The 13625-nt window shown below is 33.2% G+C and overlaps 1 protein-coding gene across 1 annotated transcript in view; it reads right to left on the bottom strand.

Annotated features, from left to right (window-relative positions):
- The window catches only part of LOC110992281 (neural cell adhesion molecule 1), a 95353-nt gene that overhangs the window by 4494 nt on the left and 77234 nt on the right, over window positions 1–13625 (bottom strand). The window contains exons 2-5 of the mRNA XM_022258033.2: window positions 4053–4168; window positions 3088–3292; window positions 1358–1489; window positions 68–223 (exon numbers count right to left, since the gene is read on the bottom strand). Of these exons, the coding sequence (XP_022113725.2) occupies window positions 68–223; window positions 1358–1489; window positions 3088–3292; window positions 4053–4168 (609 nt within the window). The remainder of the gene's footprint in view (window positions 1–67; window positions 224–1357; window positions 1490–3087; window positions 3293–4052; window positions 4169–13625) is intronic.

A 13625-nucleotide genomic window follows, 5' to 3' on the forward strand; every position in this document is an offset into this window, starting at 1 on the left:
TCAAGCCCATAATATAATATTAGTCCTCTCCTAGAGTAACTTGTTTACATCATTCTTCGATACTTACGGTTGACGTTGAGTTGCACCCGTTTATCAGCGAAGTGAGACAGTGCCTTCTGAGTCACTCTGCACACGTACTCATTGGTGTCCCGATGCGTCAAGTTCCGGATCTCAAGCTGATGGTTGTCCGCCTTCACCCTTATTATGTACTTTTTAGGATCATCTGAAAGAGGAACGAAAACTGTTTTAAATCCTTGTTGCTCTGAAGAAAATGGCGCCCCTATTACATCATGTGACTATGAGACATTATACATATTATATAGCATCGCATTATGTGATAAAGACGTATTATTTATAATTTATTACAATATTATTATAATGATTTATAACTTATTATATTGCGTCTCGTTACGTCGTATTTATAAGTTTCATTTCGCTTTGCTGCATCTATTCTGTATTGCTCCCTTGATGAGTTCGTTTACAAGAAATTGCATACAAAAACATCGATATTATTATTGAAGGATACCCAGGCTGTCTCTACGTTTGGCGTGATTGAAAACACCTAAAGAAACGCCGCAAAAATAGCATGATTAACACTCAGGACTACAAGTAAAAAAAAATGTTAAACCTGATGGGTTGAATATATAATAAATTAACATAATTGCATGTGTGGATACGAAGCACGCCCACTCTGTCGGGCGTCATTGGAGTGTGGAGTCTGGACGGAGGGCGACAGTGCATGCGTGACTCGTTATGAGAAACTGCGCAGTAAACGATAGATTCAGTGACGCCAACTCGTACAGAATATTCCGTAGAACCAACTTCAAGTACCCCTAAATATCAATTAAAAAACCCCCAATTGTACATGCGGAGCACAGGACTGATGTTACTTCTGTAGTCGCTGTTAAAGGACGTCCATCACGCTTACGCCTAGATTGCTACCTCCATGCTTAAACTCGTTATATCAATTGTAAATTCACAAAAACAAACGACAAATGAATGCATACATTAGGTTACCAAAGAGTTCTAAATTTGAAATTCAAAAAAAAGTTTTTATTAGCAATGTTTCTAACTGGCCAGTTCTAAACATTTTCAGTGTTACACACATATACTCGTAAGGGTCTGACCACGTAAGACCACATAAGATAAACGAACATACGAAATTCATAAGTCTCATAATTGTGTGTTATCCCCCTTTATTCGACACATACACAACTTACATACAAATCCATTGTTCAAATGGTAAATCTAATTTGATCAAGACAAATTAAATCAGCTTCCTATGCTAGCACTTGACACAAACTATATAACCTTATTTCTTTGCAGACTATATAAAACATTCACTGTAAATACTCACTAGTAATAGGATCGTTTTCAATGTACCATTGTACTATGGGTGCCGGGTGACCTTTTGCAACACAATCGAACTTGACTGATTTTCCTTCTTCACCCTCGATGATTTCATATTTATTGGGTATCATTGCTTTTACTGAAAAATAGTAAAAATTACTTAATAAGTAGTTGTTTTAATGGACTTAAAAAAATCAAAGGTCCTTCAAAGTCATTTTTATTTGTAAATCTACTCTTTTTTCTGATACTACCTACTCCACAATAAGAAAGAAGTCTTGCATGTGCTTTGCCGCACATGAGAATTGCTACACTCATTTCTCCAAGGACCCTACGTCGAAATAGTTTGTAAAGAGTTAATTAGTAGTAATGTGTATAACATTTATTTTCCTATCACATATTAACATTCCACATTTAAATTTAATAATAAAACATCTAAGTAGAAAAGTCAAAAACTTTCATCGAAACCATATACATTTCAGCGATTCGTAATTGTTACAGAGAGAACACGACCCGTTTTATTCATAACATAAATTTAAGTTAAACAGATGAAACTTTCCAAATATTAATTAGCTCTTTTCAAGAGTAATCTTCAGGAATGTTACTGGGTAATTTATTAAATAACTTTGTTCTAATTTGTTTAGTACAAGAAATGAGACAAAAGTTTGTTGGAGTTATCCTTAACTAGCCTTCAAAATTAATTAAGTATATACTGACTGTGTTGAAATTAAAAAGGTAATTATTATATCGATTATAAACATTATTGGTCGATTTTGAAAACAGAAGAATGATTCTCAAAAGCAAAAACAAAACATCGATGAAAGGCACTTAAAAGTAGTTCTGTTAAACATGTAATTAATTCTCGTTCCGTTTAATAATTTAGGATCTTTTAAGCCCTATTTTTTATATAATAGGGGAGCAATCGAGCCTGCGGGATGCCCAAAAAAGCAGTCGTCACCCATAGACACCCATTTTTAGTGGGTGCGTTGCCGGCCTTTAAGGGAGGACTACGCTCGAATTTTTGGAGGTCGTATCTCTCAGGGAAGATCCCCGCCGGTAGTCGATACCACAGTTCGCTAGTTTGCGAAAGAAAATGCCTTGTGAAACGAACCCTGGAAGATTTCCAGGCATCAAACCGAAGATGGGGAAATTCAGTATTCATGCGGCTCGTACGATGCTGAAACGAGGCAGGAGGGATCATCCCAAACAATTCCTCTATTTAACTATAAATTTAAACTTATAATATTTTTAATTACACATTTATTACACAGATTTTAACAGTCCCAACTCGTAAAGCTATAAAGCGCTCACTTCATCCAACTTCTGATTCTTAGTAGTTTTATGTTTAAAATATGAGTACATTATTTTTGAAGTAAAAACTTCTTTGGCGGCATTATACACTTTTTTTGACACGTGACCTGATCGAGAATTCGTAAGACGGAAGGAGAATAGACAGCTGGCGCGGCGTATTTAATATAATTGATGACAATTATATCGTTATTATTATATGAGTTTGTGTACGATAGCGCAATAAATAAGTATTGTATTCTACCACATAAATGACTCTTTTATAGTGATAATTCAAGTAATTCGTGCAAAATTATTCCCTAATCATTCCAAAATATCAATGCACAACGTTAATATTCAAGTTTTCACTTCTGCCGGCGCTACCGGAGTGCAACCCGTCATTTTTTACACATAAAATGTTTGAGACAGGATATTATATAGGAATTCTCTTACCCCCAACGGTGATTTCAATAGTTTCATTCAAGGATCCAGCTCTACAGGTCCAATTGCCAGTATCTTCAATCATAGTCTCCTGTATGATGAGGGCTACTAAGCTGCTCACAAGCGAATCGTTCTTTGACCTTTCTACGTAAACTCTGGTGTTTTTGGTAGAGCGGCCCTCTACGACATCGCCGTTTGGTGACAGCCAGTCTAATAACTGGAACGAAATAATTATTTTTTTTAGTATTTATTTATATTTATTATAAGATTAATAAATACGAAGATGCTTTTGTCTCACGCTATAATTAATACTCTCAACTAAATATAAACCCATTATAATATTATTTTATTGTAAAATTTATCTAGAAAGTAAATACTTTATAAAAATACTTAATTGCTTTACAATGCTGCTGATTAGTACACAACTACAAACGATACTCGTCGAGCGAGTTTGCTTATCTTGCCGAAGCCGTGTAAAAATTATTTGAAGAAGTCTATTAGGTATGAGGATGTGCAATTGTAATCTATTACCATCTAAAATTCGCAATATTGGTGTGTTTGACAAATTCTAAAATTGAGACGGCTAATGGCGACGTGTATCTCGCTCGTATATATGTAACATATTAATATTAAGTTTCTCATGTAAATAAAATATTTTTTTGTAATGAAAAATAAAGTTCTTTAAACATTGATTGAATTATTGACAAACCACATATTTAAAAATCTTTACTGACTTAAAACGCATTTAATAATCAAAAACAATTACAACATAACAGTTTTTTTGTAATGAAAAATAAAGTTCTTTAAACATTGATTGAATTATTGACAAACCACATATTTAAAAATCTTTACTGACTTAAAACGCATTTAATAATCAAAAACAATTACAACATAACAGTAATTCGGCGTTTGTCTTTCAATTCTTATTAGATGGGGAACAAGATATATTTAAAAAATCATTGTTTCCTATTAAATACCTCTGGCATATTTTGTCCTTTGCAGTAAATAGCTCGTTTGACCCCTGCGTTGTATACGGAGGGTCTCGCCATCACGTGCAGGTATGGTTCTCCATCATTTGGGCTTGTTGATAATACTGAAAATTAAAGCATTTGTTGAAAATTAATTAGGTACTTACCTCTTTTGGGAACTGGGGTAGAGTTTGTTGAAAAAAGTCTCCTTTCATATCCACTAAGTTAAACGTATACAATGTTTATTTAAAATTGTTTTTGTATGTTTAATTTAATTGGTGGCGTTTTAGAGGCTCTTTTCGTGAATATTAAAGAAGATAAGTAGCGTAAGTGAAATGTGTTATTAAATTGGTTTTGAAATTTGTCAACAGCATCTCTAGTCTAATCAATACACGTCACGCTTTCCGTTTGACCAATCATAATTGAACGAAACGTATCGTATCTTTTTTTTACAATCTCGCCTCGCAGTTGTGAGGATAGATACGAAATTCCTGTATCATTTCGAGATACGGGTGAATTTCGCTACTACTACCGCATAAGTTCACAGAACATAGAAACAGATATTCAATAAATAAAAACATATACATTTTCTTAAGTAAAGAAAAATTTAAGAATGTTACGTAATGTTTCAGTTAGATTGTTTGATTTCTGAATGCCAATTTACAAAGAGTAATTGTGCCCTTTTGTCAAGTTCTCACTTTTACACTTAAGTGCAGTACTAGCGGAAATCAATCGGAATACCATTCCTGTAATTCATTTTTAAAATAAAAAAAAATAAATCAGTGGCGCTACAACCTCTTTAAGTCTTGGCCTCAGATTTCTGAATCTGGCAAGTAGGTGATCAGCCTCCAGTGCCTGGACACCCGTCGTCGACTTTTTGGGTCTAAGTCATGTCGGTTTCCTCACGATATTTTCTTTCACCGTTCGAGCAAATGTTAAATGCGCACATAGAAAGTCCATTGGTGCACAGCCCGGGATCGAACCTACGACCTCAGGTATGAGAGTCGCACGCTGAAGCCACTAGGCTAATACTGCTGTGTAATTAATTTTTAATCAGCCATTAAATGCATTGCTGTTCCTGTGCATACAAATTAAAACGCAAATATACATTTAAATCCGTGTTCCAAAAGAAATATGATTTAATTAAATAGACGTCTCATATGTTAAAATTCAGTGCACCAAGCTGTATAATGAGAAATTTAATTTCCTCTGTGGCACATGCAGTGATGAAATGAAACGGAAAATGACATTTTTATTCTGTGTACGGGTAAATACTACTGTTATATAGAAGGGGGTTGAATTATTTTTATAAAATTGTAAATTCCTCACACTAACATAACATCTAATATTCTAATTAATGCCTTTTTAAACCGTTTCTTGTTTTATAAGCTTTAATTTTTAATTAATTTATATTACGTAAGACGGTTCATGGGGCATCTAAAAAAACAGTATCTAGTCTATATAATCAGTCTAAATAGCTAATTCGTACATTATTTTGATTATCTTACATTTATTTGAAGGAAATACATTTGGTTACTAATCCCTTGAAACAATTATTATAAAACAAGAACCACTCATTATTCTGATTATATTACCACTAAGTCATTAGGGTAAAGTTCTCTAAGGTATAAATAAAATAAAATACGTTTATTTTGGAACATAAGATCTTCTAGGTATCACTTATTCCAAGTCAATCAATTCAAACTTGTAGGCATCCCTACTCATCGGCAAAGACAGAGGGTGTAGGCCGAGAGAAAAAGCCGGCGTAAAAAACTCTCGGTATAGTATAAAAAGAACAAACGCGGAATGATTATGAAACAAAACCGACATATACAACTGCGCGTTTTTCTAGGCAGTTTTTGCCGCGCACCACCACTTTGTGGAACCAGCTGCCGACTGAAGTATATCCGAACCAATTCGACTTAGGGTCCTTCAAGAAAAGAGCGTACCAATTCTTAAAAGGCCGGCAGCGCACTCGCAAGCCCTATGGCATTGAGAGTGTCCATGGGCGGCGGTATCACTTAACATCAGGTGAGTCTCCTGCCCGTTTGCCCCCTGTTCTATATGTATAAAACAAAAAAATATAACGTAAAAAGTTTAATATGTACGAAATTGTAGGAATCCTGGAAAACAGGATTGACATTATGAAATTCCTCCAATTTTTATTCAAATCACATTCTTTTTGATGATACGGTAACTTTAATCTTAGAAAATTTGCTCGCACGTTTAACAAAGTTATAACGTGTTAGAGGTAATTTTTTTTACAGAGAAGAGATGAAAAACAAACCGACAGATGTTGTTAATTCGACGTTGATTTTTTTATTTCTGACCTCTGCCTGACCAATCTCGATGAACAATGCGTCAAATGATTTGGATTTGAATTTTCTAATCAGACTGATATTGTTTGTTAAAAAAGATTAAGTACAAGTGTGTATGTATAAGTACTATTTTTACATGGCTACTATATTTATGAAGTAATTTTTCGTTAGTCACCTTGTGTTAAAATACGTTTTTAAAATTGTGAAATTGTGAAGTGTTATAAGATTAATAAACAATAAAAAAATATCTATTTAAACAGATATTAAACGATACTATTATTATTTCAGTCGAAAATTATAAATGTCGCGATTTTTCTCATTCGAACTAGACTTCGGATGACACTGCAGTACAAAAAAGTTTTTATATTGTTATTAAAACAATTATGACGATCAAAGAAATGTCAATCTTATGTGTATATTTTAAGCTGTTTTTCAATAAATTACCTAGTGGTTTATATAATTGAATTTATTACATTGCTTAAACAACTTAAAATGCTTGGATATTTTTTGCTGTGTTGCTGTAATGTTAATGTCAATAATAGCATTACTATATGACTTAACACGTACTAGCACTTTAAATAGACGGAACCTAGTTTAAAATACATAATGACAAAATGTTTCCGATCCAAAGTTGCGGCCTGCAACACATGTCCTATACATAAAAATGGTCTGCTCAAAACATTACAAACGTATTTTTCGTTCCACGATCTAGTCTGGCTTTTATTGAGGACTCGTTCAGCGCACAGCTAGTTTTATAGTAAAAAGGATTTATCTATACTAATATTATAAAGAGGAAAGGTTTGATTTTTTGTTTGTTTGTATGAATTGAATAGGCTCCGAAACTACTTGGCAGATTTGAAAAATTCTTTCACTGTTGGAAAGCTACATCATTCCTGAGTGACATAGGCTATATTTCATTTTCAAAAAAAATAGGCATCCTTACTAAAATTACGATAACATTAACATTTGTTTATTATTTGATACAATTCTAACAGATGGCGCTGAGTTAAAGGTAGTTTAGTTTAGGTCCGTGTCGTAGTACCAACGTTTCACATAAGTTCTCCTACGGTTTCCCTTGATTAATTTACTACTATGTAATATAACAAAAACCTTAGCCACAGCAACGCTTGGCCGAGTCTGCTAGTATTTTATAAAGAAGTTACCCTTTATGGGCCCAGCTTTTTTAATATGCAAGAAGGAACCGACAACAATGTAAATCAACATTTGTACGATCTATGGGTCTAAGGACATACCAGGTAAGATTTTGCTCAAGAAATAATAAATGAACATAATGCGTTTTTTTTAATATTCTTATCGGATTGTTAATTAAAGACATGTTATAGTGTTGAAATAATTAAAGCATTATTACTAATTAATACATTATCAACGCTAGCACAAATTATTTTGTGGTCTCTGGTATGCCAGATATAAATTATAAATTCCACTCTATAAAACATTAAAATATCCGATGAAAAGCCTTACCAATAAATTCCTCAACTATTTAGCATTCATCGCGTCCAAAATTGATTATACAAAGAATGTTAAACAGGGCGGTTGGCGCGTTGAAATTTGTTTAAACTTGTTTCAGTGCTGGGCCGAACAAATGACTGTGGTTACCGTACTCGAAATTGAGTAAAACACAGCAAAACCCCTTTATACTTCATGCATGCGTGCTTTTGTTTATTTTACTGAATACACTTGTGTATTTTCACGACAAGCATGATAAAGAATTTTAATAGGCCACCCGTATTGTTTCGGGCTATTGTCTAGCCCAAAAGGTTGACTATTATTAACTTAATTTACAAGACTTGTGTCTAATTCAAAAACCTGTGGCCTACAGACCTACACTTGTATGGATCTTGAAATTCTTCTGTCTATTTAGCCCAAGAGAGCGTTATTTTCAAGATTTTTCCTAGACATTCTTCATCGGTGCAACGCGGATCGAAGTCAGGAACTCAGGGTTGAGAAAACTATTTAGTAATTTACTCTTAATAAAATAGCCAAACACCATAATTAAATCTTTGCCATCAAAATGTTTTATGTTCAAACCATACCGAAATATGTATTTGTAAATTGTAATTTGTATTTGAATTACAAATATACATATGTATCTGCAAAAGACTCAATATTAAATTCATTAATTTACTTAACTATTATAGTATTTTCTATATATGTATACTATTTTAATGGTCAGGAACTAATTAAAGCAATCGTGGGGTACAGTGGCTAATATTTTTGATAAAAACTCCCTTATATATCCTTTATGCAAAGGGCAATTCTGAAACCAAGTAGTCCTGGCTAAATATGATGTTTCACAAGTTCAATCTTTTCAAACATTTCTATTCACGGAAAGATGAAATTTCTGAGATTCAAATAATATTCTTGCTCTTGAAACGGACGGCTTAAAAAATTTGTCTGAAGGTGAGCTTTGTACTACAGACGTATTTTTAATGTAAGCTCCGCTTTTACAGTTTCTCGGAAAGTTTTGTTGATAACGTTGTCAAATTGTAAAATATAAATATTGGGTGACGATATTTTGATTCAACGATCACTGCAAAGAATTTGAATATAATTCGAAATTTGTTTCTATATTAAATTGTGTGATAATGAAAAACTATTAATACCAGGGTAACACTGAAAATTTTTAGAAAATGAAAAATGGCCCATTGTTGAAATTTGGCAACACTTGTGGTTTTTGAAGTAATCTCCGATCCTCTGTACACATCGTCGCATTCGATCTAGCCACTGAGAACAGCAGTGGGTTCATTCTTTCTTAGGGGTCTCTTCTGTGTCATTTTCATACGCTTTCGCCCCATCTTCAGGGATCGTAAAGCGATGCAGCCATTATTCAAGATTGGCTAATGGATAAGCAAGCTCGCAAGTTCACCTGATGTTACGTAATACTGCCGCTCAAGGACACTCTCAATGCCAGAGGGCTCCCGAGTGCGTTGCCGGCCTTTTAAGAATTGGTCTACTGAAACTCATCGCATTGCTTTATGGTTTTTTATTTATTGTATTTTAACACCACATTTATCCATACATATTTCTGTTTTCATAAGTACTTAAAACTTAATATTCAAATTAAAATTATATTAGTATGAAATAAAAAACCTTCTCAGTCTGGGCCTCAGATTTCTGTATATGTGTTATGATAATTTGTCAATCTAATAGGCAATTTGATCAGCCTCTTGTGCCTGACACACGCCGTCATTTTTTTGAGTGAAAGGCAAACCGATTTTCTCACTATGTTTTCCTTTACCGTCCGAGCGAATGATAAATGCGTACATAGACAGACAGCCATTGGCGCACAGCCAGGAGTCGAACCTATGATCTCAGGGATAAGAGACGAACACTAAAGCCTACTATCAACCCCCATGAAAAAAAATATAATACATTTCGTTTTTCCATTTTGTTGTGTTCAATAAGCCTTTATTTACTAAATAAAAAACTGATTTGGACGAATATTATACTAGGATCAATTTCACCGTTTTCAAATTTCACATTTGTAAAATCTTTGAAATATCATTATTTATCTATCCGTATTCACTCCGTGGTTTAAGATATCACAACGAGAAATCACAGCGGTAAATACAGAAAGCCAGGCTTGAATCACATCAATCATTACTTTATTGATATTTTTGCTGAATACTGATCCAGTGATAGATGAACTCCATTAAACTGAATTTCTTGTTTATTTTGAATAAGTATCGGGGTACTGACGTAATTAACGCCGTAAGGTGCGCAGTAATACCTGTCGAGATGATTAATAACCCTACAAAGATTATGCCCTATTTTATTTGAAACGTATAATTCGGTATTCAACAAACATTTCAGTAATTTTTTTAATAGAACAGGGGCCTAATAACCTGATGTTAAGTGATACCGCCGCCCAAGGACACTCTAGATCAGATGGTTTGCGAGTGCGTTGCCGGGTTCTTTCCTTGAAGGACCCTAAGTCGAATTGGTTCAGAAATACGTGGTGCGCGGCAAAAACTGCCTTGAAAAACGCACCTTTGTGGAACGGAGGACGTCGAGGGAATACGAGTGGAATTTCGTATACTGCCTTGACGTCTGATGATGAAGCTCAGCTGCAGGTATTAATCCGAACAACTCCTCTGAACCCCTCGGAGAGATTGATCGTCGACGATTCGAACCGCTCTTCGATTATATATGTTTATATATATATATAGTATGATTGTAATAACCGAGAAGTGATAGGCTGAAGCTAATAACTAAAACATGCGATTCCAGGGATAAATTCAAGGATTTTTTTTGCAGTTTTAAAAGGCAAAGTTCTACGTTAGAACAGCAATTGATGTTGCTTGCATGTCCGCTAACTTTTTGTTTTCTTACATAATATTGTATGTGTTTTTCTCATATGAGATACAATATTATATTAACTGTATAAAGTATTTCTATCGACTTTCATGAATATAATTTCACTAAATACAAATATTAGGTCTGTTAAATCATTTTTATTATATTTATTTAAATTAAATTAATTTTAAATTGATTATCCCTTACTTGCGTTAATAAAGTACAATATTCTAAAACATGTTATTATATGAGAGAGGCCTAAACCATTGGCGAAATATTATACGATTTTTTAAAAGTATTTTCAAAAGTAACTTCATAAATACGCGGGCGTTCGTCGATTTACTTAAATAAGTTATGAATGTGGAGTAATATAACGAGCAGCACTTAGCTTGAAATTTCATAAAACACACGTCACTCCCATGTGCCTGCAGTGAATAAATAAAGGAGTATTTTGCACACTCACTTCGCTGTGTTCATCAATGTCGTGAGCATAAGACGGAATAGCCGTACTGATAAATAAGCTCATTTAAAGCGGTCGTCATATTATGTGAAAAATATTGTGCTAATGTATATACATATGTTAATTTAGAAAGGATTATGTCTGAATTGACTCGTATTTGTAACACTTACTACTTTTATTCAAAAAGAAAAATTAAAGGCAAAAAATTCGGTTGTCTGTCAAGTCGGTTTCCTAACGATAGTTGAACGTGACAACGTCATAAGAAAATACTGATGGAATTGGTTGCATTTTTAAAAAGTGTGCCATAATATTATACTAAATAGGTTCCTATTTTAATCAAAACTAGGTACAGACATGTCTCTCCAAAACTATCAGACCTCCGTTACTATTATTTTCACTTCGTCGCAAATTAATGCTTAATAGCTCTTCAAACCGGCAAGAAAATCCTCTGAATGTATTGAATAGACCTGGAGAGATTTTCAAGAGGTTCATTTGAATATTATGTTCTTCTGCTCAATACATTTAAACGTTGAAATATTGCATCTATGACAGCTGCGAGGTACATTCCAATCGAACGTCCAAAGAATATAAATGAAAAGCTGCAGACAAGGAATTTTATTTCGATTCGTTAAGTGTACGAATAAATCGTGAAAAATGAGTTCTGATTATTTGCAAACAGGTATTAAGATGCTCTAAAGTTTAACTTTATTATATTTAATATTAAAGAAATATCTTATTTTTAATATGTATATGTTACGTGTTATGTATATTATGTTATTTTCTCTTCGGTTCTTCCAAGCACCAGCGTTGTTTTAGGCTAAATTTAAAATAGATATAACAAAAATTGTAGAACCATATTTCAGGTGCGGTACTGTATAGAGAAATCCTAAAATTACGTAAATTTTAACAACTATTTGGCATGTTCCTTAAATGTATAACTGGGAGTTAGAATTAACTAAGAAACTGTTTGCTCTACTGTTATTACTCAAATACTGTTAACATTAGTTAATAGTTGAAAGTTAGTTCACGTATCATACTTAATTTATTCATTAAAAATATTAAACCGATTTCATGTGTTTTTTAAATGGAAATGACATTACATTTTTTCACGATTAATAAAAATAGTAGACAAAAAGTATCTAAAAGACGCTAAAAATACGGGTTTATTGTGAGAAAAGTATAATATTATTAATTAATCAACAGATACAAAGTTAAACAAAATGCAGTCTGTCCTTGCAACTATACAGCTGAAGATATATGATAAGACAGAAGAGTATATGTCTTAATTGACTGTCCAACAAATTGTATAAATGAACAGGAAAACATACAAAATGAAGTAATGTTAAACATAGTTTTGTATTAATATCAGATAATTTCCCGACTATGTTGGATGTATTATATGTATGTCGGAGATATTAAATACCTTACGTTTTGGTAACCCGGATGATTAAACACCTATTTCTTTCAACAACTTTTGTATGACATTTACAGCAAATTCCAGATAGATGCCTCCTAACCTATTGTTAAACGATAAATAAAGGATTTCAGAATTTAATAATAGTTTTAGTACTTAAAGAGTTATTTTGTTATAGCATACTTTGTATTCCGTTAATTTGTGGTAAAAGGTTAAGTATCAATTCAAGTGATTGAATTAAATCGGCGCCAACGACTTATCAAGTTTTAATTCAAAAGTTTCGATGAGAATTAAAAGCCAACTTGTTTCAATCGAAATTTCTAAAGCCTTCTTCAAAAGATGGTCTGTATTCGGGAAAATCCTTCCTTTCGATATTATAATTGGATTATAACTGGCTTGATGTAGGTCTTCATTACTATTGAGATTGAGATTTTAGAAGCGTAGTTCAAAAGTAAATCATTATAGTATTGGGTTTTTTATCCGTAAAATAAATAGAGGTGAGTTTATCCAGTATTATGGTACATCTTTTTTTTATATAATAGTAGACAAACGAGCCTGCGGGATGCCCAAAAAGGCAGACATCGCAGCCCATAGACACCCATTTTTAGTGAGTGCGTTGCCGGCCTTTAAGGGAGGAGTACACTCGAATTTTGCATTGTTGGAGGTCGTATCTCTCAGCGAAGACCGTCGCCCATAGTCGAATCCACAGTTCGCTTTTTGCAGTAGGTTAAATCGGAATCAGTTTTTAATAAACTTTTTTAAAACTGCTGCTTAGGCTAACATTACTTATTTTAATTCTATACTAGTTGAAGTGTTGAGTAAACTAAATATGAATATTTTAAACTTTTAAAACCAGTGTTAAAGTATGAAAGAAAATAAGTAAATTTGGTACAGCTACAAACAACATTGGTACAGGATAGTAGCATGAAATAATTTCATTTAAAATCTATTTTATTACAGCGCATCGTAATACTCCAAAGAAAAACTCATTATAAAAGAGATTAAGGCAAGGCTTAGCAGACGCTATTTTTTCTGCAAAATGTGGTGAACATATATTACATTTTAATCAAGAT

This window comes from Pieris rapae, chromosome 15, assembly GCF_905147795.1.
Source record: "Pieris rapae chromosome 15, ilPieRapa1.1, whole genome shotgun sequence".
In the NCBI taxonomy this organism is placed as follows: Eukaryota; Metazoa; Arthropoda; class Insecta; order Lepidoptera; family Pieridae; genus Pieris; species Pieris rapae.